General features: G+C 33.0%; 2 protein-coding genes across 2 annotated transcripts; both read right to left on the reverse strand.

Moving 5' to 3' along the window:
* Window positions 1-264: 264 nt before the first annotated feature.
* On the reverse strand, window positions 265-27303 carry LOC144853512 (uncharacterized). Its single transcript, XM_078711206.1, has 5 exons — window positions 27260-27303; window positions 20477-21305; window positions 19555-20020; window positions 18514-19459; window positions 265-315 (listed from the first exon to the last, which is right to left on the reverse strand). Exons 2-5 carry the CDS (start codon window positions 21255-21257, stop codon window positions 265-267), a joined length of 2244 nt encoding a protein of 747 aa, XP_078567332.1. The 5' UTR covers window positions 21258-21305; window positions 27260-27303.
* Window positions 829-3723, reverse strand: LOC144854521 (uncharacterized). Its single transcript, XM_078712472.1, has one exon. It carries the CDS (start codon window positions 3691-3693, stop codon window positions 829-831), a length of 2865 nt encoding a protein of 954 aa, XP_078568598.1. The 5' UTR covers window positions 3694-3723.
* Window positions 27304-27700: the final 397 nt, after the last annotated feature.

A 27700-nucleotide genomic window follows, 5' to 3' on the forward strand; every position in this document is an offset into this window, starting at 1 on the left:
ATTACACTTTTTGCTTAATTTGTAAAGTATTGGCTACCACTCCAAGGGTCCTAGGTTCAAGTCCCGTCAGGATTTTTTCAAAGGACAAAATTACAACTCCGCTTCCAAAGATTTGTAATAAGACTTTGTTTATGTAGAGCATCTTGTGTATATGTTTGTCTTGTGAACCACTGAGAGTCCCTAATGATCAGCAATTGCTGGATGGAACACCCTCATTAAATACGGTAACAAAAACAAAAAAAAGAAACAAAAAAAAACTTAACGTCAAACAGTTGTCTGGTTGATGGTTATTGGTCTACTGCAGGTAAAACTGAACTGCAAAATAAAAGTAATAATGATAAGTTAGTATACATAATAATAGCTTATTACCATCTATATGTACGCATTTTATACTGTATTATATAGTTAATTGAAGAAAAAAAAGTACAAACAATATAAAATGAAAGCACTCAGAAACTGAGTGAAGTACTTGGCAAAATATTGCCACAATGGGCGCATGTTGATATTTCGGCCTATGTTAAAAGAATACACATTTAATTTTTTTAATTTAAGTTATTAATGAACCAATTTTCATTAATTTCAATAGGCATGTTCTGTAAATATATACATATTTACACCGTAAAATTCAGAACTTTAAAATTGTAGGCGCTTTCGTGCTAACAAATACGTATTAATAAGTATTAATTATAATAATTGAATAATTTATTATTATTATCCGTATTATTTATTTATCATTTGTCTCAATTTTTGTATTGAGCTATTATTATTTCTTCTCATGTTAAAAGAATACGGAGGGAAAACAAAGCAATTACTATACTTGGCAAAATTCTATTTTCCAAGTAATACAGTTACCTTTGATTTAGAATAAACTGTGTGATATTCATCTACTTTGTATTCATTCAATGTGGAGACATTGTTACTTAAGCCAAAAAGATTCACCAAACACATCGTTCCATCCAATGAACTACATCTTTCACATACTGGTCCAAAAAGATACTGATCGTGAAAGTATTCCGGATTAAACGTTTGTAGGATTATTTCTTCAATGAAAGTATGCATTTTCCGTAAGATATTAACTGATTCACTCGGGATTACTTTAGACACTGACAGTTTTAATAGATTTCTATCATATACATAAATACTATCTGCACAAATTGTCTCAGAGTTTATTTGAAAAAAACATGTTTCACTTGCTCTGAAATGCGCACAGTTATAATAGATCCTTATCCAATCAAACACTTGACAGCATTTTGCAATAATTCGAAGAAATATAAATTCTAGTAAAACTTCACCAAAATCGAAATAAAATATGTCAGAAGTATGATAACTATAATTAAATTCACGTGGTTGCAACTCAATTTTAGGCAATTTGCAAGGAAGACAAAATGTCCCAACTTGATCAACTCGGTTAGTTATTGTAAGTGGAAACATCAACTGTGTTCCGACCAAATACCGAATAACATAAGGATAAACTCTCCAAATTCCTTTGTTTCGGCAAATGTGTTCCAATAGTCTACTATCAACAATCCCAGTTTCTTGTAATCTCTGCCAAAGATCAGACACGGCTCTGTTTCTTTTGTGTGGTTCAGGTACATTCACTAATAATTTCAGAATGTCTATTAATACCTGAGGATCACAAACAACATAATTCTGAAGTAGTTCATCAAGTTCATTGTATATGATATCTCCAGATTTATCAAAGAAATTCAGAAGTTGACGCACCTCATATTTCACAAAGTTGGTACTTGTTAACACTAATTCGTTTTCAAAATCTTTTATACTCGCAATAACGCACTGTCTATGACGAAATCCATTTAATGTTTCTTTAAATAATAGGTATTTTACAGAAAATTGTTCACGAAAGTATCTCAATTTCATAACTTCATTATATATACTTTCTCGCAAAAGGGAAAGCTCATTATCAACATTAAATGAGTTTTCAATAAAAAAGCAAAGTCGTCCACTTGGATGAAAAGCAAGCAATCTTGAAAATCTTTTGTAAAGATGTGCAGTTACAAATTTCCCAAAAGTAGAAAACGCATTTTCATTACGTACACTTTCTCTCCTTGTTCCTACAAGAAACACTACAACATTCTCAATATCAACATGCATAGCAATAGATTGTAACCAGAATTGTAGCCGTTTAATGTGTCTATAAGGATTAGAAATCGCTTCTACAGCGTTAAAAACAACCAAGTATACGCCTTGCTTTGGCATAAATAGATGGTGTGTATTATAGTACATTTGTTGTCCTGCAAAATCCCATAAACTTAGTCTGGCATCAATGTAACATTCGTTTCGCATATCTGCTTCCATTGACTTTCTGATATGCACTATTGGTATTGATGACGTAGTTTTTACTTTCATATAAGAATGCCATTCGTAGATGATAAAACCAGTAATTGGGGCAAAAAATAAAATCAAGTCAAATATATACTGTGACTTGGAATGGTTATGACCATCTTTTAAATTTGACACACTCCTTCCAAATTTCCAACCACATACTTTTGCTAAAAATATTCCTGCAATAAACCCTGCTGATTTCTTTACAAAGTAATTTCCAGGTGTATAGCCATAAGCTACCATCTTTCTTCCTAATATAACCCCACACATGATTGGAAAGACAATTGCAATGAAGCAAAATAAAATAGAAATTTCAACAAAATAGTTCCTTCCAAAATATATTGCTGTAATGATACAAACGATGTTAATTATTATCACAATAATAAACTTTCGTCGATTAAGTGAAAATATTTGTGTGTGAACGCTCCTAAAAATTACAATTATAATAACTGCAAAAATTGGGAATTTAAGATAATATATGATATTGTAAAGAAATGATAGTTTTTCTAAAAAACTGCCAATGGAAATAACAGTCTGATTTGGATGTACCATGAAACACAATGCCAAACAGATACCAGTCCTACCTCCTGTGCTCATAAGTATGCCGACGAGGAATGATCCAATTCCATACATGCAAACAAACATAACCACAGTGACATAAATCCATGTATTTAAATCTATGTTTTGTAGGTTTGGAAACTGTTCATTTAAATGTGTAGCTCTATCTACAAGTACCATTATTATAGCATATCCACAACCAAAGCGATATGCAGTGTGGACGTCACATATTGCCATAATGCAAAAGATGTACAACCACACGACTGGCCCAAACCCAAATGTCAACCCACCAAAACATAGTATAACAGTAACAGGGATAATATACAACATTAAATAATATGTGTCCTCCAACAATTTTCGGATCAATAATTGTGTTTTATTGCCAGACGAACCACGTGCCTTTGACAACCTTTTTGCCTGTTTAAGCACACGAGATACTGTCCACCATGCTGCTGAACTTTCATAATCTTCTCGTGGAGTGTTTGTCACCTCCCACCAGTTACTATTAACATCACTAACGTTCGTCTCAACAGTGTTTGTTTCTATTCCAATTGTACTAGGCTCTTTTGGACGAAAATCTTTTCCTTGTAAACGCCTGCAGGTTGACGTTTTCCCGGCACCATGATCACCCAGAATAAGAACCTTAGTTCTGTTAAAAGGTAACTTTCCTCTTTCTCGAGCAGTTTTGTAAGCTTCTTTAATCTCAATATCATCTGCTAATACACGCAAGTTAAAACTTCGCTTGTAGGATTCAGCATATCCTTTCAAGTAATCTAGTTCTTTTTTATCCATGTTATATGGTCTTCTATTATAACATTACAATTTATAATACCCTATAATTGAAATATGAAGATTCAATCAGATTCAGAACAATTTAAATTTAAACAATTATAAATTCTAACAACACTTATCTGACAACGCGACTCTACAGCTCACTATGTCGGTCGGTTGGTCGGATAGTCGGTCGGTAAACACTATTTGAGCAAGCGATTGCAGCCATGTATGGCCTTGTTTTTTTACAAAGCACCTAATGACGATTATGTAACTCTTGACATATCTTGCTATATTTTAGTTACCTTTTTCCTATTTTGGACAACGTTTTGATGACTGATTCACGTAAATCGTAAGACCAGTATATATATTTCATATAAGGAAATAGTTTATAATGTGAATTGATATTTTTCTGCTCAATGGCAATTATATGCATAGTGATTCCAATTTAAATGCTAAACATTTTGTATGGCCTATTTGTGACGAGAGCCAGCTCATTTTAAAGTTCACTGATCCATTACAATTCTGTATTATTACGATTGTGTAATTTCAATAACAACTATGTTGGATTTGAATTGGAAATTGTTGGTATTTTTATGTTAATTATATGCTTTTCACGTTTGGAATTTCACAGGACAAAGGATTCTAATCACATTGAGGTGGTAACAGTGAAATTGAAAACGCCGATAGCGTTTGTTATACAAAATAATTAATATAAACTTACGTTGCATATCAGTGCAGAAAATGTATGTAACCCACTATTACATGGACTTTCTTAAGCATTAACTGAGGGTAGCGTGTTGATGTGCCTCACTAGAGTACTTAGAGATATCATTTTATATCATAAAACCATACCGGTCGATACCGGCCCTAGATTGATATGACCGACTACTCGAGTATACAACAGATCCCAAAAAATATCCATAATTCTGCAATTTTTCTCATCGAGTACCGGACTTATGAATTCATGCTTTAGAAAAAACTCTTTATGAGCATTAATTCTAACCCAATTGATTGAAGTTTGATGACTAATAAGACCTCAAAAGGACAGATCTAAGACCTAAAATATACGAAAGGACATTGCTATTTGCACGGCGGCGCATGCAACGCGATATTCTTCGTCGCTGAGGTTATGGAGTTACAATGTTAAAAAATACCTTGTGTTTAAGTTATCATTTTTTTTTATTTCTCTAAAGCAATACACATTTTGATATACACCGTATTTGGATTGCTTTAACATTTTGAGTATTTTTTAAAAATTGACATAGAACAAAATAACTAGTAAAATAGCCAAAACAAAACAGTATTTGAATAAAACAATATCAAAATATAAGATGTTAAAAAGTTACCTTTCCAGTTTAGTTCTTTTCACTAACAGTCTCTTCAGAAGAATGACTCTCTGTCACTAAACAGATTGACCTCTAGAGGGCCAATTCTGTTTAAATTTAGGGTGATATCATTTCTTCTTTGTCGGATCCACATATTCTTCTATAATCCGATCCTAAGTGTTCGATTTTTGTCAATTATTAAATGCCCATTCCCGTTTATAGCGTGATTACTGGTTGTGTTGATGCCAAATTCGTTTAACATATTTTCTGACTCTTTGTGAAAAGACGAGGAAAGAAGGATAACCAAACAGTTTATTTTCCTGATTGTATCTTTCTTTTTGGATTCTTCTGTTTGTTTTAAATTCATTTGCTGTTTAGTTTGTATAAATGGCCTTTTAGGGTATCCGAGTGCCAATGTGATTTGGAATATCCTGTTTTCGGTCCCTATATTAATTATAATGTATACGTTCAAACTGTGTATCAAAGAGCCATTTTAAAACAAAGAATATAAATTATACACCAACGTATAGTGTTTACACTAAGGAAAATGTAACCTCTCATTTTGAATCATGTATTCAAATGCAATCAAAACAAAAAATCAACAGTATTTCTAATAGTCAACATTGCAAAATAAATGTGTGAACTTGAATTCGTTCACTCATCAATTTTCACCAAATTATGTCAAACTTCTGATAAGCAGACAACGCCTTGAGCTCTGTCTACACTATCAAGCTTTAGGCCTATCTGACAAAACATGTAATATGCCCATATATGGACATGATGATGTCATATCACTACCATATTTGGGCAAATCACACTTTGTTTGTCAAACTAGTGATAGACAGAGCTTTAGATGGAGCATTTCGTGGTTTTGTTTTATACCGAATGTTTTGATGTTGTTGACATTCGTTTATGAGTGTGCATATAATTATTAAGTTGAAAATATGGTTTCCCATTCATATTTTGTCTCGTTGGTTGGTTTGTAGTTCAAACGTTTGCATAGGGACATTTTACTGTATATAATATTATCACCGGTAAATAATATTATACATTGTATATTATTCTACAATAGGAAGACATGTATGATTACGTAGGCACATACATAAAAATAATACTGCACAATTTTTTTATTAATTAACTCCACAATTTCAATATTATAAGTTTTGTTTTAATTAATCATTAATAATTTGATTTGCTTTTACATTGCATGCACATATATTGACATATGTATTCCACTCGGTTGAACTGATACATTATGTTATGTAATGGAATAAGTTTCTACATAGATTTAACATTTGATAACCATGCAATATTATGACGATTAAAATCTATAATAATCCCAATAAAAAATATAATTTATTATTAAATTAATCTCTATCCTTACGTTTACCATATACATTATATTATAAACACTATTATATCCATATTGATGATTTTATGCAACGAATCATAATAAAGGTGGCTATGGTGTGCTACAAACACTTGACTGGGTGAAATGGATTGGTCTACTGCAGGTAAAATTGAACTGCAAAATTAACATTCATAAATAAAATTAGTAAACAACAAAAAATATATTGTGTACGCATATACCGGATTTATAGGCTGGTTAATTTAAAAAAGAGGTGTTACATCTCACTTACCAACAGAGAAAATACTAAAGCAAAACAATATAAACAATAAACATACAATTACCTTTGATTTACGATACACGGTGTGATATTCATCTACTTTGTATTCATTCAATGTGGAGACATTGTTACTTAAGCCAAAAAGATTCACCAAACACATCGTTCCATCCAAAGAACTACATCTTTCACATACTGGACCAAAAAGATACTGATCATGAAAGTAATCCAGATTAAATGTTTGTTTGATTATCTCTTCAATGAAAGTATGCATTTTCCGTAAGATGTTGACTGATTCACTCGGGATTACTTTGGACACTGAAAGTTTTAATAGATTTCTATCATATACATAAATACTATCTGCACAAATTGTCTCAGAGTTTATTTGAAAAAAACATGTTTCACTTGCTCTGAAATGTGCACAGTTGTAATAGATCCTAATCCAATCAAAGATTTCGCAGAATTTTGCAAGAAGTCGAAGAAACATAAATTCTAGTAAAAATTCACCAAAATCGAAATAAAATATGTCCGAATTATGATAACTATAATTAAATTCACATTGTTGTAAATCAATTTTGGGCAATTTACAAGGAAGACAAAATGTCCCAACTTGATCAACTCGGTTAGTTATTGTAAGTGGAAACATCAACTGTGTTCCCACCAAGTACCGAATAACATAGGGATAAACTCTCCAAATTCCTTTATTTCGGCAAATGTGTTCCATCAGTCTACTATCTACAATCCCAGTTTCTTGTAATCTCTGCCAAAGGTCAGACACGGCTCTGTTTCTTCTGTGTGGTTCAGGTACATTCACTAATAATTTCAGAATGTCTATTAATACCTGAGGATCACAAACAACATAATTCTGAAGTAGTTCATCAAGTTCATTGTATATGATGTCTCCAGATTTATCAAAGAAATTCAGAAGTTGACGCACCTCATATTTCACAAATATTTTGCTTGTCAAATTTAATTCATCTTCAATATCTTTTATATTCACAATAATGCACTGTCTATGTCGAAATCCATTTAGGGTGTTTTTAAATAAAAGGTAATTGACAGAAAAGTTTTCGCAAAAGTATCTCAATTTCGTAAATTCATTATATATACTTTCCCGCAAGAAATTAAGTTCTTTATCAAGATTGAGTGAGTTTTCAATAAAAAAGCAAATTCGTCCACTTGGATGAAAAGCAAGCAACCTAGAAAACTTTTTGTAAAGATGTGCATTTACAATTTTCTCAAAAGTAGAAAATGCATTTGCATCACGTACACTTCCTCTTCTTGTTCCTACAAGAAACACTACAACATTCTCAATATCAACATGCATAGCAATAGATTGTAACCAGAATTGTAGCCGTTTAATGTGCCTATCAGGATTAGAAATCGCTTCTATAGCATTGAAAACAACCAAGTATACGCCTTGCTTTGGCATAAACAGATGGTGTGTATTATAGTACATTTCTTGTCCTGCAAAATCCCATAAACTTAGTCTGGCATCAATGTAACATTCTTTTCGAAGATCTGCTTGTATTGATTTTTTGATATGCACTACTGGTATTGATGACGTAGTTTTTACTTTAATATAACATAACAACTCGTAGATAATAAATGCAATGATTGGCGCAAAAAATGAAAATAAGTTAAATAAATACAGTGATTTGGAAAGATTATTTCTATCACATAAATGAATTAATGTTCTTACATTTTCAAGTCGCCAACCACACATCTTTGATAAACACAATCCCGTTATAAAGCCAAACGATTTCTTTATAAAGTAATTTCTAGGTGCATACCCGTAAACATAAACCTTTCTAGCAGTTATAAGCCCGCATATTAATAGAAAGATTATTGCCATAAAACAAAATATAATACATATGTTAACTAGATCGTTTCTTCCTAAGTATGTTGCTGCAATGATACAGATTATGATAATTATTAATACAATAATATACTTCCTTCGACTAAGTACAAATATATATTTGTGAATGCTCCTAAAAATTGCAGATATAATAACTCCAGAAATTACCAACTCGAGGTATTTTATATTGTAAATCAACGATAGTTTTTCCAAAAAAACTTTAAGTGAGATAGTTGTCTGTTTTGGATGTACCATGAAGCACAATGCTAAACAGATACCAGTCCTTCCACCTGTACCCATAATCACACCGGTAAGGAACGAACCAATTCCATACATGCAAACGACCGTAACAGCAGTCACGTAAATCCATATATTGTACTGTATGCTTTGTAAATTTGTAAACAGTTCATTTAATTGTGTAGCGCTGTCTATAAGGACCATACATATAGAATATCCACAACCAACACGATATGCACTATGGACATCACATATTCCCATAATACAAATGATGTATAACCACACGACTGGCCCGAAGCCGAAGGTAAAACCTCCAAAACACAATATAACAGTAAAAGGAATGATATACAGCAATAAGTAAAATGTGTCTTCTACTATTTTTCGAATCTTTCCTTGTGCGTTATTGTCTACCAAACCACTTGCCTTATTTTTACCCTGTTTGAGCACACGTGATACTGTCCACCACGCCGCTGAACTTTCATAGTCTTCTAATGGAGTGCTTGCCACCTCACACCATTTACTATTAACATCACTAACCTTCGCCTCAACGGTGTTTGTTTCTATTCCGATTGTACTAGGCTCTTCTGGTCGGAAATCTTTTCCCTGTAAACGTCTGCAAGTTGACGTTTTTCCGGCACCATGGTCACCCAGTATAAGAACTTTGGTTCTGTTAAAAGGTACTTTTCCTCTTTCTTGAGCTTTTTTGTAGGTTTCTTTAATCTCTGTGTCGTCAACTAAAACACGCAAGTTGAAACTACGCTTGAAAGATTCAGTATATCCTTTCCAATATTTCAATGTTTTGCTATCCATCTTTTTTTATCGGCCTTTCCTTTTTTAAAGACTTCTTTGGCTTCTGTTGGAAAATTGTATAAATATCTATAAAAAAACATATATAATGTAAAAAAAATTCTGAAATAAAAAAGAGGCTAGCAATATTGTATGTATTATATTGCTTGCTTCACTTTTTTCAGAGTTTGTATATACTTTACTAGACCTTATTGCCTGCCTCACCCTTTTTCCATAATTTCTCCATCCTTCTCATTTATGTTTTCTTCGTTTCGTTTGTTTCTTTGTTTTGCTGTAGAGTTGCCTTAGCGTATGTATAATGCATTGAGTGTATGATAGAAACATAATATAATTAATTAGATAATTATAATTGATATAACTATATTCAATACAACATAACAGAATATGCTTAATTTAAATTATTTGAATGAAATTGATTGTTGCTCGCCGAAAATCATGCTTAAATAAAAAAAAAGGAACACTTATATAATAATACTGAGCTGTAACACTAGTGGTTGTTTTGGAATTGACTGTGTAGCCTATCTCAGCCATAATAATTCATAAGTCGGATTTTGCCATTCATACATGCAATCGTCTATACTCTGTATTATATTATCGTACTGTGTGTATTATTTGTAATCAACAAAATCAGTATTGTATTTTTAAAGTTCAGTATAACCTTGCCAGAAGAAAAATGCTTTATTCATACTGGGATTCAAGGACCGTGAAGTATACAATTGTTCTTCTTTGTATACGGTATATATCGTTTTCTAATACTATTGAATATAACTTGTCAACATACATGAATCATAGAAAATACTTCCTCCCTCCACGTATGTCTTCTCCATTTTCCAACGTAACTTATCGAAAACTGATCTGCCTTAGCAAAATCTTTGTTTGATACTTTGTTGATAGGCATATGTGAAGTTTGTAAATCAACCTCTTTCTCTCCACTAAGACAGTAATATTCTAATAACGTACAGTAAATACATTATTACTGCCAATTGCCGTTTCCTATTCAGATATACAATAAATCAACTAACTATTATTACACTCACCTGACGAATTTGTCTTCAAATTTATCCTTTCAATTTTCTTCTTTCAAATTTATTTGTTATATAACGTGTACAGTTAGTTGTATTTAGTAAATAAACTATACGTTTGTGTGTAACCATTCATAAGCTAAAATTATTATAATGACGTATTGATCGTAATATCTATACAATCCCTCTACGGTGAGTAATTGCAGTAAAATAAGTATACACGGCGTATGTTATGGAAGATGTATTAATACTACGTTAGTAAACATCTGTTAGGGTTATAAGCAATATAAAATAACAATTTACATAAATCTATATTTGAAACTGACACCATAAATGTTTGAATGTTTTCTTTATAGATGTCAAAAATCACCGAGCCCAAGAACATATTACCTAACAAGTTAATTTTGTTTGTTCGTCTTCAATAAATATAGAAGGTTCAGTTTGTGTGTGTAGGCCTATATACAGTATTGTTACGTAACATAATTAGCGATGCGGACAACACATATTAAATTAAAAAAATACATTCTTTGTTTCATGCCCAGGGTTGTGGTTTATAATTTATTAACGCATCTTCTTGAAAACATCTATACACATAAATCAAATACATTACAGTCTCTATTATTATGGAACTTCCTTAATATTAATGCAAATTAATACTTTATTTAGTATTTACTTCTTGTCTTATAATTATTGTATATGTCTATTTTTAGTCGACTCTACAGCTAACTATGTCGGTCGGTTGAGCACGCGACTGCAGTCATGTATATGGCCTTGTTTTTTCTATATTTTGGTTTCAATAACAAGGTATTTCTAAATTGATGCGATGTTCAAACTATATTACTCATTATCATGATTTTCAGGGTATGTCATGTGCAATGAACCGGGTTAGAACACAATGTAGGCCTAACATCTATTTCTACGTAGGCCTTATGTTATAAAAAAAATCAATATTTAAAAAACACTTATTTAATTACCGTATTCTATACAATGTATCAAAATCGGTATCTATGATATACAACTGACCGCATATCTGCAGTAGTGATAAGTACCAGCTAGCCATCTGAATAAACTTAATTAGGCATTAATTCTCGAATCTTGACTAGGTGGTTATCGGTCTGCTGCATGTAAAACTGAACTGCAAAATTAAAGCATTTTAAAACCAAATAAGCTTACGGCTAAAATAAAGTATTGATTATTTGAACTTTACAAAATATTTCCGGAAGACCGCTTGTAGCAGTACATTCTCAGTAATCTTTGTGTAATTGTTATTTTCATTACACACTATAAAAGTTGTGCACACATCGTACAATGCTATTTTATTAAAGTGGAGTGAAACGTCACTGAGACCTAAAACATTACTGTGTCCACCCCCTAATATTTCCATTCACTTACAATGAAGCCTACTACCGTAGCAAAATTATGAAATGTTTAATATGTCTGTTTCAACTTAACAACAAACAGACTCCCATCAGTAGGTCTACGAGTTCTTTAAAAAAAAACTTCGACTTACGAAGGAAAAAAAAATATGCAAAAAATTTAAATAAATATAATTACCTCTCGTTCACGATAAACTTTGTGGTATTCATCTACTCTGTATTCATTCAAAGAAAAAACATCTTTACTTATTGCAACCAGATTCACCAAACACATCGTTCCATCTAATGAACTACATCTTTCACATACTGGACCACAAACATACTGATCACGAAAGTAATCTGGATTAAATGTCTGTTTGATTATTTCTTCAACCGAAGTAAGAATTTTCTGTAAGATATTTACTGACTGACTCGGAATTTCTTTCGAAACTGAAAGTTTGATGATATTTCTATTATATAAAAATATACTATCGGAAGAAACTGTGTCAGTGCTTATTTGAAAAAAACATGTTTCACTTGCTCTAAACCGTGCACAGTTATAATAAATATTATTCCAATCAAACACATTGCAGCATTTTGCAACAAGTCGAAGAAATACAAATTCTAATAATACCTCACCAAAATCGAAGTAAAATATGTCAGAAGTACGATCAATATAATCAAGTTCACGCTGTTGTAACTCAATTTTGGGCAATTTGCAAGGAAGACAAAATGTTCCAACTTGATCAACTTGATCAGTAATTGTAAGTGGAAACATAAGATGTGTTCCCACCAAATACCGAATAACATAAGGATAAACTCTCCAAATTCCTTTCATTCGGCAAATGTGTTCCAATAGTCTACTGTCTACAATCCCTGTTTCTTGTAATCGCTGCCAAAGATCAGATAAGGCTCTGTTTCTTCTGTGTGGTTCAGGTACATTCACTAATAATTTCAGAATGTCTATTAATACCTGAGGATCACAAACAACATATTTCTGAAGTAGTTCATCAAGTTCATTGTATATGATATCTCCAGATTTATCAAATATGTTCAAAAGTTGACGCACCTCAAATATCACAAAGTTTTTGCTTGTTAACTTTAATTCATCTTCAATATCTTTTATACTCGTTATAACTGACTGTCTATGACGAAATCCATTTAACGTGCTTTTAAATAATAAGTATTTTAAAGACAACTTTTCACAAAAGTATTCTAATTTATTTACTTCACTATATATCCTTTCTCGTAAGATGTTAAGCTCTTTATCGACGTTGAATGAGTTTTCAATAAAAAAGCAAAGTCGTCCACTTGGATGAAAAGCAAGCAATTTTGAAAACCTTTTGTACAGATGTGCATTTACAAATCTCTCAAAAGTTGAAAACGCATTTTCATCACGTACACTTCCTCTTCTTGTTCCTACAAGAAACACTACAACATTCTCAATATCAACATGCATAGCAATAGATTGTAACCAGAATTGTAGCCGTTTAATGTGTCTATCAGGATTAGAAATCGCTTCTACAGCATTGAAAACAACCAAGTATACTCCTTGCTTTGGCATAAACAGATGGTGTGTATTATAGTACATTTCTTGTCCTGCAAAATCCCATAAACTGAGTCTGGCGTCAATGTAACATTCGTTTCGTAGATCTGCTTCCATAGATTTTCTGATATGCACTACTGGTATTGATGACGTACTTTTTACCTTCATATATGAATGCCACTCGTAGATAATAAAACCCAAAATCGGTGCAACAAATGACAACATTTTAAGCAAATATATTGGAAGGTTATGGTCTTTCTCTAAGATTGTGAGATGTTTAAAATTGTCAAATTTCCAACCACACATTTTTCCAATATATATTCCAGCAATAAACCCAATAACCTTTTTTAAAATGTAGTTTTCGGGGAAATATCCATACGCCACAAATTGCCTTCCTAAAAAAACTCCACACAGTACAAAAAACACGAATGAAATAAAGCAAAACAATGTAAATATGTCAACAAAATTGTGCCTTCCGAAATATATTGCTGTTGTTATAAGCATTATATTTAGTATAAATACAAGGACCAACTTTTTTCGACTAAGCGAAAATATTTTGGTATGCATACGTCTAAAAATAACTACTAAAATAACTGCAGAAATTACAAACTCAAAGTATATTATATTGTGAATGAATGATATTTTTTCTAAAAAAACGTCAATAGAAATAACAGTCTGTTTTGGATGTACCATGAGACAAAAAGCTAAGCAAATTCCAGTCCTTCCACCTGCGCTCATAAGCACACCAACAAGAAACGATCCTAATTCATACAAGCAGACAACCATAACAGCCTTCACATAAAGCCAAATATTGAACTCAACGACAGGTTGCTGAGAAAACTGTCCATTCAGTTGTGTAGCGCTGTCTATGAGTACCATACATATAGTGTACCCACAACCAAAGCGGTAGGCACTGTGAACATCACAAATTCTTGAAAGGTAAATAATATACAACCATGCAACCGGCCCGAACCCGAAAGTAAGTCCACCAAAACAGAAAAGTACAGTCATAGGAATATAATATAACAGCAGGTAACGTATGTCCTCAAATATTTTTCGGATCGACACATTTGCATCATTTTCAGATTTATTACATGCCTTTAGTTGCTTATTTTTACCCTTCTTAAGCACATCTGATACTGTCCACCACGCTGCTGAACTTTCATAGTCTTCTAATGGAGTGTTTGTCACATCGCACCATTTACTATTAACATCGCTGACTTTCGCCTCAACAGTGTTTGTTTCTATCCCGATTGTACTAGGCTCTTCTGGCCGAAAATCTTTGTCTCGAAAACGCCTGCAAGTCGAGGTTTTCCCGGCACCATGATCACCCAGAATAAGAAGCTTTGTTCTGTTAAAAGATACTTTTCCTCGTTCTTGAGCTGTTTTGTAAGCTTCTTTTATCTCAGTATCATCTGCTAAAACTCGCATGTTAAAACTTCGCTTGAACGATTCAGCAAATCCTCTTAGGTAATTCAATCCTTGTTGTTCCATTTTATCAGACTATCTCTAACTTGGCTGAGTAACATCAAATATTATACTATATAAAATAAATGCGTATCACATTAAAATTACCAAATAATAGCACTATTTCAATCGTTAACCCTTTGAAGACGCGAGGTTTCTATCCCAAGTTACTGAGGCTAAATAAGGTATTTAAAAATAAGATAGTTACAGTCATAAAAATGTAAAATACATTGTTATGACTGTAACTTTCTGCAATTGTTGGTTTTATTGTTATGTGAAATGTTTTGGCCTTCCGAAAAAATACAGGTCAATACCTAGGTCAATGGTCAAATTCTCAAAAAGTACAATTCAGTGACCCCCAAAAAGTCAACCCGTACATATACGGGTCTCGCGTCCTGGGACTGTAAATTACCCCGTATGGGATGGGCCAGGTCTTCAAAGAGTTAATATCACAATAAAATATCATTAACAAGAACTAACGTGTTATCAATCAAATTAGTTAACATTTAGTAGTTCTTACCGTGTTACCTTTGACAGTATTGTATTGTCCAGTACCTCTCGATTGTATTTGAATAATGTTACTTGAACTGGTACTGGTAGGTCATTTAAACAGTCAATTGACATAGTTTTCAAAATTGATTGTTTCTTTAAGTTCCTGATTCAGTGATTTAAAGAGTTATTCTATGAAACGATCGAGTACAGTCGTCTGAATTTCGCTTTCCATTTTAGTGGTACAGTACACTATTATATAAATAATCTGTATACATTAAAACACAAACATAACAGATACTCGATCTGAATGAATAGAATTTGAATTCCGCAATAAGAATTGTTTCTCTCTCAATAAAGCTAATACAAGCATAAGTAACAAAGAAGCTCAAGATAGTTTTACAAATTTTCTTTTGTAAACAATTACAAAAGAGAATCTTTTAGACAAAGAGTCTAATATCGGTATCCAACGCTATCCAATAAACATGCAGTATATCGTACATATAACCATAATTGCAATAGCAATGCTAATACTTATATCGTATTTATTCTAATAATTCCTCCAGGGTTATATAAATGGGCTGGTTGAATGTTTTGTATCCGTTGAACTGTGCACACATACATATACTGTAGGCTACTGTACTTGCCAAATAAAATATGATTCTATGTATTATCATTATTATTATTATTATTAGGTTATATGCATTATCATGCATATAACCTCTTGATTCTGTCACAATCTTTATTTATTTCTTTATTTATTTATTTATTCTTTCCTTAGCACTATTTGTCCGTCAATTATCTTGATATCAGTTTCATCTAACTAAGTCAATTTTTCAGAGTATACTCCTTATGGCCAGGAATCGATGTGGTTATGTTTTCACGATGCGCAATCAAAAATGGTGAAAATATGCTAAATTTTAAAATTAATATATATCGTCAGAATGCAGGGGAACACTTATTTTTTTATTTCATTTTCTTGAAGTGTATGTATCATATGTATGATTTATTATCAAATTAAGAGAACAAAAGTTGATTAAGTCATCATTAATTGCATATTAAATTTAAAAAAAATAATTTCGACAATCAAACAAATTATGACATTTTCTTAGGCCAAAATAACAAACTTAACATTAACTTTCTTCCTTCAAAAGTTCATATATTAAAGTTAAAAGTATATAGTTTGACAGTGCATCATTTTTTTTTACATTTTTAAAGATGTCATCATAGTAAAAAATTATAATTCATTGCGGTATGTAATAATCTATTTGCACCAAAGTGGTTACTGCATAGTAAATACACGGAGGAATTTTTCTTCAACTTTTAGTCAGTTGTGTAGCTCGGTGGTCTGTGCTCGTGTCTATGGCATTCAAGGTACCGAGATCTAGTCTCACCTTGGGAAACGAAATAAGATTTTTTTTTATTATCCGTATCGTTTGTTCAAATTTATTTCTTAGTGTATAGATTATACACATGATTTATAATGAAATCTAGATAAAAAGTAACTTATGTCTTTATTATTATGTAACAACAAATGTGGTTTATGACATTATACGCAGAGGGATCTTTGATCGGATTGTGATACCGGCTATTGTATTCGCGTTAGCAAGGTCCTATCATATATTATAAATAATTAAAGATTCTGAGAAAAACAATCAATCAATATATCTTTTAAAAATCAATTATCTTTATTTAAATCAATGCATATAACCTATAATTCGTCATAGTGACGAATTAAATCTAGTTATTATTATTATTATTTTTACTAATCAATATAATACATTTCAAATTGTTGTGAATCAATTTTGTGCAATTTGCAAATACCGAATCCAAATTCCTTTCATTCGGCAAGTGTGAGTCTACAATTCTCGACACGGCTCTGTTTCTGTTCTTTTGTGTGGTTTATGTACATTCACTTCTAATTTCAGAATCTCTATTATTATTACCTGAGGATCACAAACAACATAATTCTGAAGTAGTTCATTAGGTTCATTGTATATGGTATCTCCAGATTTATCAAAGAAATTCAGAAGTTGACAAACTTCATTATTCACAAAAATATTGCTTTTCAACTTTCATTTTCAATTTCTTTCATATTCACAATGACACACTGTCTATGACTAGAGTTGTAGTCGTTTAAAGTATAGTATACGCCTAATTTCTTTGGCATAAACAGATAGTGTGTATTATAGTATATATATTTCTTGTCCTGCAAAATCTCATAAACTGCTGTCATTGATTTTCTGATATGCACTATTGGTATTGATGACGTAGTTTTTGTATGTAAGAATGCCACTCGTACGTAATAAACCCAAAATCAGTGCATGCAACAAATAACAAAAACTTGCTAAGTTGCTAAGCAAATGTCTTGAAAGTTCTCCTTCTCTACATTATATACAACTGATCGAATACATAAGATAAGTACGTGTATACACAATCGCAATTTTAGTGATAGAGTCCAGCTAGCCATCTGCTGAATAAACTTTATTGTATGAAACTTGTCTAGTGGTTATCGGTCTACTGCATGTAAAACTAAACTGCAAAATGAAAACATTTTAAAACCAAGTTAGGCTAAAATAAACATTATAAATTGTGTAAACTGGATGAAATGTTTCTGGAAGAGCGCCTGAAGCAGTGTATGCGCAGTAGTCAGAACGAAGTCGGAACGTTGTTTGGTTATGTCAAGAGAACAATCTTCTGTATCACATGCGTCCCCATGCGTGTTATCACTGAACAACAGTGTTGCATTCATAATATTAGCCATATTGCCATATTAATTTATTAAAAAACAAAAAAATTTATGACGTCAAGTACAACGAATAACTTTCAAATATTATGGAATAAGTACGTAAATGTTGATTTCATCGTACAGTATAACAGTAGTGAAACTATATAGTGCATTGCAATTATGTTAAAGAGAGTGAACACGTTGCTGAAACAAAAAAACTGTGTTTTTTCAAACATTTCCTTTCACGTAAAATGAAATGTCTATTTTCACTTAACAAACAAAAACAGACTTCTATCATTATTGAATATGGCTTTACATCTCACTACAGAAAACAAAAATCAAAATCCAAATATGTACAAATTAAAATAAATATATTTACCTCTGGTTTACGATACACTTTGTGATATGCATCTACTCTGTATTCATTCAATGCAGATACATCGTTACTTATTGCAACCAAATTCACCAAACACATCGTTCCCTCCAATGAACTACATCTTTCACATACTGGACCACAAACATACTGATCATGAAAGTAATCCGGGTTAAATGTCTGTTGGATTATTTCTTCAATCGAAGTAAGAATTTTCTGTAAGATGTTTAGTGATTGACTTGGAATTTCTTTAGACACTGAAAGTTTGATGATATTTCTATCATATAAGAAAATACTTCCCGAAGAAACTGTTTCAGTGTTTATTTGAAAAAAACATGTTTCACTTGCTCTGAACCGTGCACAGTTATAAAAAATGTTATTCCAATCGAACACATTGCAGCATTTTGCAACAAGTCGAAGAAATACAAACTCCAGTAACATTTCACCAAAATCGAAATAAAATATATCAGAAGTATGATCAATATAATTAGATTCACATTTCTGTAAATCAATGTTGGGCAATTTGCAAGGAAGACAAAATGTTCCAACTTGATCAACTGGATTAGTTATTGTAAGTGGAAACATTAACTGTGTTCCCACCAAGTACCGAATTACATAAGGATAAACTCTCCAAATTCCTTTCATTCGACAAATATGTTCCAATAGTCTACTGTCTACAATTCCGGTTTCCAGTAATCTCTGCCAAAGATCAGACACGGCTCTGTTTCTTTTGTGTGGTTCAGGTACATTCACTAATAATTTCAGAATGTCTATTAATACCTGAGGATCACAAACAACATAATTCTGAAGTAGTTCATCAAGTTCATTGTATATGATATCTCCAGATTTATCAAAGAAATTCAATAGTTGGCGCACCTCATATGTCACATAGATTTTGCTTGTTAACTTTAATTCATCTTCAATATCTTTTATACTTGCAATAACACACTGTCTATAACGAGTTTAAGCTCTTTATCAACATTTATTGAGTTTTCAATGAAAAAGCAAAGTCGTCCACTTGGATGAAAAGCAAGCAATCTTGAAAACCTTTTGTAAAGATGTACATTTACAAATTTCTCAAAAGTAGAAAACGCATTTGCATCACGTACACTTTCTCTTCTTGTTCCTACAAGAAACACTATAACATTCTCAATATCAACATGCATAGCAATAGATTGTAACCAGAATTGTAGCCGTTTAATGTGTCTACCAGGATTAGAAATCGCTTCTACAGCGTTGAAAACAACCAAGTATACGCCTTGCTTTGGCATAAATAGGTGGTGTGTATTATAGTACATTTCTTGTCCTGCAAAATCCCATAAACTGAGTCTGGCGTCAATGTAACATTCGTTTCGCATATCTGCTTTCATTGATTTTCTGATATGCACAATTGGTATTGATGACGTAGTTTTTACTTTCATGTAGGAATGCCACTCGTAGATAATAAAACACAAAATTGGTGCAAAAAATGACACAACTTTAAGCAAATATCTTGGAAGGTTATGGTCGTCCTCTGAGATAGTTAGATAATTAAAATTGTCAAAATCCCAACCACACATTCTGCCAATATATATTCCGGAAATAAACCCAATAACCTTTTTAAAAAGGTATTGTTCAGGGAAATACCCATAGGCCACGAATTTTCTTCCTAAAAAAAGTCCACAAAGTACAAAAAACACGAATGAAATAAAGCAAAAAAACGTGAATATGTCAACGAAATTATGCCTTCCTAAATATATTGCTGTTGTTATAAGCATTATATTTAGTATAAATACAAAGATCAACTTTTTTCGACTAAGTGAAAATATTTTGATATGCATACGTCTAAAAATGACTATTAAAATAATTGCAGAAATTATAAACTCAATATATATTATATTGTATATGAATGATATTTTTTCTAAAAAAATGTCAATAGAAATAACAGTCTGTTTTGGATGTACCATGAGACAAAAAGCAACGCAAATACCAGTCCTTCCACCTGCGCTCATAAGCACACCAACAAGGAACGAACCCAATCCATACATGGAAACAACTATAACAGCAGTCATATAAAGCCATATATTTAACTCAATGACAGGTTGCTGAGCAAATTGTTCATTTAATTGTGTAGCACTGTCTATGAGTACCATACATATAGTGTATCCACAACCAAAGCGATAGGCACTGTGAAAATCACAAAATACCGAAAGACAAATGATGTATAACCATGCAACCGGTCCGAACCCGAACGTAAGTCCACCAAAACAGAAAATTACAGTCATAGGAATAAGATGAAACAGCATGTAACTTATGTCCTCAAATATTTTTCGGATCGTCGACATATTTGCAACATTTACAGATTCATTACGTGCCTTTGGTAACTTATTTTTACCCTGTTTAAGCACACGTGATACTGTCCACCACGCTGCTGAACTTTCATAGTCTTCTAATGGAGTGCTTGTCACCTCGCACCATTTACTATTAACATCACTAACCTTCGCCTCAACAGTGTTTGTTTCTATTCCTACTGTACTAGGCTCTTCAGGGCGAAAATCCTTTCCCTGTAAACGCCTGCAAGTCGAGGTTTTCCCAGCACCATGATCACCCAGAATAAGAACCTTAGTTCTGTTAAAAGGTACTTTTCCTCTTTCTTGAGCCGTTTTGTAAGCTTCTTTAATCGCAGTATCTTCTGCTAAAACTCGCATGTTAAAACTTCGCTTGAAAGATTCAGCACATCCTCTCAAGTAATCCAATCCTTGTTGTTCCATCTTTAATCGGACTGTTTCTAACTTGTTTGTGTAGCATCAATTCTTATGCTATATAAAATAATTGTGTATCATATTCAATTTACCAAATAATAGAAATATTAATATAAACAGTTTTATAACATTAAAAGCTAAACATGAGTTAACATTGAAGACAAATATATACTTACTAGTTTCTACTAATATATTTTGATGTTTTATGGAAATAAAGATACCGATATGTATACAATATAAAACTCGTAGTGTTCAGAGAACAGCAGTAGGGTTATGACTTGAAGGGATTGCACTTTGAACAACATTTCTATAAAAGGCAATCACCGCTTTAAATGAAAATTGAAAACAAATAAGGAAATCATATTTTTACAAAGTAACAAAAACGTACGGAAAACGGCCTAGGGCCTATTGTCGTCGAAGAATCTGCGTGCCTTTTTGTAACATTTACATAATTTAATTGGCAATTTTGAGAATCTAAAACCTATAAACAAAATATCGCTATAGGCCTATAGTCATATTACATTTCTTAACGAGTTCATTGGTTGTAGGTCTATACATTGTAAATATAGCAAACAATCTAACATCAAATATCTCTCTATTTACAATAGGTTATCAAATTGTATTTACATTTTCTAGTATTACTGTAGGCCTACAGGTACGTAATTTCGCTTTTTTACATCTTGTTTTATGTTTGATTTTTCACGGCATCATCGAGGCACGCAAAAGTTTACTTTAATAATAGAGGTACCTCTTCAATTCCCGGGTAAATTGTGTACTATTGTTTACATAACTTACTTAATGCTGTTTTTTACCTTTGTGAATTTGTCGCATCATTTATGAAAGGTGAAAGTTTTTTCGGATCAAAGTATAAAACTTTTCTTGAGAATTAGCTTATATCAAATTTCAAATAGAAAATAGCTTACAATTACATGAGTTCAACGGTACATAATGGCGGTTCCAGGAATTTTTGGATGAGGGCCTAGGTCCGAAAAAACTAAACCTAATGTTTTACCTTTTGCTGACTCTCCTGTTAGACCAGGAGCCCAGAGGGGTCAACCTAGCTGGAAAGTTAACCAATGTCTATGCATGTGGCAATTATCTATGTACATATCGATGTATGGAAATGACAGTCTGGCGCGTTTATTTTTGTGGGTGTGGCTAGGAGGAACATTGTAAAGAGTAAAAAAAATGAGCTAGATCAGCTGAAAAGTTAACCCCATGAAATCTTTTGTAAATTGTTTGCCATAGAACGAAGTGTAATGAATGACCATTGCCAGACAATTTTAGTGGTGGGGGATGCCTGCCAGACCCCCATTTCCGGAGGGCCAAAATTGAGCTAGATCAGCTTAAAAGTTAACCCTCTAAAACTGGTGGGAAAATGTTCAATAAACTCATAACTATCATGAATGACCGTTGCCAGACATTTTAAGTGGTGGATTGTGCCCGCCAGACCCCGTCAAACATCATCCCCCCTCCCCCCCCCCCCCCCACCCAAAAAATGATTTAAATCAGCTGAAAAGTTAACCTCATGAAATCTTTTGTAAATGTTTGACATAGACCAAAATGTAATGAATGACCATTGCCAGACCATTTTAGTGGTGGGGATGCCTGCCAGACCGCCATTTTAGGCGGTTCAAGCTCACCTTGTAAAACATGCCTCCTAGTATTGAACAACCACCCCAAGCAGACAGATCAGCTAACTTGAAAAATAGTTTAGTAGAACTAACTGAAAAGTTTTTTAATAGATTTTGGTAGTATTACTGTGGTTGAGATTTATAATTGAGCTCTAAATACTGAGAAAATACATATTTATATTCACTTTAATGAAATATTTTGACAACAAATGACCGGAATGCCATTTTTGTACTTTTGACTTTGATGTGCTATATCTCAATAACGACTGACCGTAGATATACAAGTTATGGCCCAAAGGTTTCAGAATATACATTTATATTTCGTATAATTCACTTATTAATAATAACCTTTAACTTTTATATATAATACACTATAGCAATTATTTTACAACGGTATGGTCGTTCGCGGCGCTATGCAATAAATCAACAACATGATCAATCTATTATATTATTTATTTAATAATATGCCATTTTAACATAATAATTAAAACCGGTGGGAAAATGTTCAATAAACTCATAACTATCAATGTCAGACATTTTAAGTGGTGGATTGTGCCCGCCAGACCCTGTCAAACACCCCACCCAACAAAAAATGAGCTAGATCAGCTGAAAAGTTAACCCCATGAAATCTTTTGTAAATTGTTTGACATACAGCGAAATGTAATGAATGACATTGCCAGACAATTTTAGTGGTGGGGGTGCCTGCCAGACCCCCATTTCAGGAGGGCCAAAATTGAGCTAGATCAGCTTAAAAGTTAACCCTCTAAAACTGGTGGGAAAATGTTCAATATACTCATAACTATCATGAATGACCATTGCCAGACATTTTAAGTGGTGGATTGTGCCCGCCAGACCCCGTCAAACACCCCATACCACAAAAAATAGGCTAGATCAGCTGAAAAGTAGTCGTACAATCATGATAAAAACAGGTAAAATATAAAATATTTAAAAAAGCAGATTATCAAAATAACATTACAAAACATTAACTTCATTTAACAGTCAAGCCATAGTAGGAACAGGTGATTTCTTAAATCGCTCAGTTCTGACAAACGGAATACGAAGGAGGGGGCGAGACCGAAGGCCGACATCAAATTCACGACAATGAGGGAGCATATTCCGAAATATGTCAGAGGCAAGAAGTTTCTCACTAAAAGACAACACCAGACCCACCCTCCTCGTCGCAATCGATGGGAGACCGACGATCTCGCACGCCTCTTCATACATGTGATCAGTCCCTAGTATTATTCGAAGAGCACGTTTCTGGATTCTCTCAATAGCACGAGACTTCTCCCCAGTTAGGTAACCATGCCACACAGGACAAGCATATTCTAACAAAGGTCTAATATAAGCTAAGTAAACATTAATAAGGTCATTCATTGGAGCATTGGCCTTTTTTAGAGTGCATAATGTGAACAATTTTCTCGAAGTCATCTTAAGTCATTACTAATAGTAACACCTAGGAGTTTCATATGACCAACCACCTCAAGATCAACACCATTGATGGAGAAATTGGGAGGAGGAACATCACGACGAAGAAAACTAATTTGCATAGAATTGCACTTGGAGGGCTTAGGTAACATGTTATTATTGTTACTCCATTCGTTAAAGTCATCTAGTAAAGACTGCATATTTGAATTATCACCAATTCTATTCATCTCACTTAAAGTTAAATCATCCACGTATTTCCACCGTCTGCAGCTTTCTAAACAAGCATCATAATGAGGATGAGGAAAAGAATGGGGCCTAATTTAGTTCCTTGAGGGACGCCGCAAGTAGTTTGGGCAATAGAAGAAACTAAATTGTTGTGTTTGGTGTTGATAGTACGGTTAGTAAGAAAGCTGCAGACGGTGGGAATAATGGATCGTCTAACACCAATATCAATCATTTTACGAATAAGTACAGAATGATCTACACGATCGAAAGCCAATCGATCCAATGTGGCCTACGATTATGTTCAATCAAAAAGACATCAAAACACCTCAAAAACACAAAAGTTATCAAAATTCCACTAAACATGTATACAAACATCAGAACAGTTCCACAAAAAAAGCACAAAACTGAACAAAATCCGGTAAAATCAGCAATTAAGCGGGACAAATCCGCGAGGTCCAGCAGGTGTACGTCTGCGCCTCATATAATATTTCGTTACTAAATAGTATACACAATTAGAGTTTAAAATTGTATTTCTATGAACAGCATTTATCGATGTGAAAATTAAAGTCATAGGTCATAATGTAGGTGTAGTAATTTTCAGTCAAAATGTCTCGTGATTTCCAAAGTTGAAGATACCCCTAATTGCTTGGTGTTTTTTTTTCTTTCTGCTTTAGGTTAATGATGTAGGGTAGGTGTGCACCATCAATCTCTTCATTCCAGCTGAGAATCATTGCTTCGGTCTTAAGCTCTGTCTACACTATCAAACTTTAATGTGATGTGCCCATATATGGAAATGATGATGTCATATCACTACCATATTGGGAATATTACTACCATATTTAGACACATTGCACTTTTTGTCTAACTAATTGATTGTATACAGAGCTTTAGTGAGGTACATATTGAGGACTATAATGTGTAGCTCCTCGGGGTATTGCTAAACCCCGCAAACCTACAAAAAAACATAGCAAACCACACCGAACCAACATAAAAGTGATTGAATCATGTAGTGTACGACCCACTGGGTATATCCATGTAAAAAAATATTAAATTTCTACTGTTAACTACTTATTTTGGGGATAAAACATCATTTTTTAGTCGAGGTTTAGCAATTATTTTTGATCAAAAAATCACTTTTATGTTGGTTCGGTGGGTTTTTTTTTTAGGTTTGCGGGGTTTAGCAATCAATTTTGACTAAAAAAAGATGTTTTACCCCAAAAATAAGTGGTTAACAGTGGAAATTTAATATTTTTTTACATGGATATACCCAGTGGGTGATTCCATCACTTTTATGTTGGTTCGATGGGGTTTGCTATGTTTTTTTGGAGGTTTGCGGGGTTTAGCAATACCCGCTCCTCGGATGACCATTCAGTGCATAATCCACTTGTTGCAGACTACATCATTGTGTTCTATTAGTATTAATTAGTGGCTTCATTTGGAATTTTATTTGTAGCTCCTGAAGGTCTGCAATAGGACATTTATATTTGAACACTCTGATTGCTGCGTAAGTACAAGTGAAACGGTTGGGGCTTTCGTTCATGAGTTGGTAGAAAATGTGTTTTTTCCTTTTATTTTATGTTAGTGTCATAAAGGAACAAGTAGTAGAGTATATTGGCTGCAAGAACCTCACTTTTTGTATTTATTGTGAGTATGGTGGAGTTGTTTGAACAATGCGGGAAAGCCTATTATTGTGATTCTCAGTATTTAGAGCCCATAGTTGCCGAGATATGGAAATGCTACTGAGATGAAAGTTTAAGGTCAATAACCATTACGTTTGTTCATTAATTTTGTGACCTAATGTCTCATTACAATCAACATTCCCAACAATTTGAGCCATCATTTACTTCTACAGTCATTCCTTACCAAGATACAACATATCAATTTTAAAGGTAAAAAAATGCGAGAAATATAATTTCCGGGCATTTTTGGCCAAAATGTTCCATTAGAGCAAATATAAATTATAAATAAGTATGTTCTGAATATTTTGGTACCAGAAACATGTCAATAAACAAGTTAAAATGTCCATATCCTAAAAGATATGGACATTTTAACTTGTTTTCGACTTTCCGGTCGAAAATCCGTTGAAAACCTTGTCTGGCAATGATCATTCATGATAGTTATAAGTTTATTGAACATTTTCCCACCAGTTTTAGAGGGCTAACTTTTAAGCTGATCTAGCTCAATTTTTGCCCTCCTGAAATGGGGGTCTGGCAGGCACCTCCCACCACTAAAATGGTCTGGCAATGGTCATTCATTACATTTCGCTCTATGTCAAACAATTTGCAAAAGATTTCATGGGGTTAACTTTTCAGCTGATCTAGCTCATTTTTTGTGGGGTGGGGTGTTTGACAGGGTCTGGCGGGCACAATCCACCACTTAAAATGTCTGGCAATGGTCATTCATGATAGTTATGAGTTTATTGAACATTTTTCCACCAGTTTTAGAGGGCTAACTTTTAAGCTGATCTAGCTCAATTTTTGCCCTCCTGAAATGGGGGGTCTGGCAGGCACCCTCACTACTAAAATTGTCTGGCAATGGTCATTCATTACATTTCGTTCTATGTTTCGTTCGTTCTTATTGAACTATAACTTGGCTGAGTAGCATCAACTCTTATGCTATATAAAATAATTGTAAATATCACTTAATAATTGTCAAGTGTCAAATTAGTTAACATTAGTAGTTCCTACTATCTGAGCGACAATCGGGTGATATCTTCATACTTACTGTGTTACTATTGTATTGTCCAGATCCCTTGATATGTATCTATATATAAATGATGCTTAATGTTGACGACACGAGCACAATGGAAAACTGGCGGTAAATGTTCAACCTGGGAGGTTATTTTTTCACCTCCCTGGTTCAACCGTACGCGGTTCCGGGTCGGTGAGTCATTATAACTTCCTTGTTTCAGATTCACATTCAGATTGTTTTGGTCCTTGCGGAAATTCAGGTCAGGCACAATCGCTCACATTAAAATACAATGCTAACAAATATTTATCAATATAAAGAGTTAACCAGTCATGATATAAACAAGATACCATAAAAATCGTACTATAGTATCACGAGTACTCATGATGCAATTTATATTTATTTATCAGAAACTTCTCATTTTATGATATCTGTCTGATGATTTTACAACTATCTCAAATTTATGTCAGGCTCTGA

The sequence above is a fragment of the Antedon bifida genome, chromosome 10 (genome assembly GCF_963402885.1).
Source record: "Antedon bifida chromosome 10, ecAntBifi1.1, whole genome shotgun sequence".
Taxonomy (NCBI): domain Eukaryota; kingdom Metazoa; phylum Echinodermata; class Crinoidea; order Comatulida; family Antedonidae; genus Antedon; species Antedon bifida.

Bases quoted from the DNA above. Each gene is read 5' to 3' on its own strand.
- LOC144854521 (XM_078712472.1), bottom strand. From the start codon at position 3,693: ATGGATAAAAAAGAACTAGATTACTTGAAAGGATATGCTGAATCCTAC.
- LOC144853512 (XM_078711206.1), bottom strand. From the start codon at position 21,257: ATGGAACAACAAGGATTGGATTACTTGAGAGGATGTGCTGAATCTTTC. The intron at 20,021-20,476 runs GTATTTGCGTTG...TAACTATCTCAG, and splicing joins GAGCGCAGGTGGAAGGACTG to AGGACGACCATAACCTTCCA. The intron at 316-18,513 runs GTAAATATATTT...TTTATTTTGCAG, and splicing joins AAGTGTATCGTAAACCAGAG to TTCAGTTTTACCTGCAGTAG.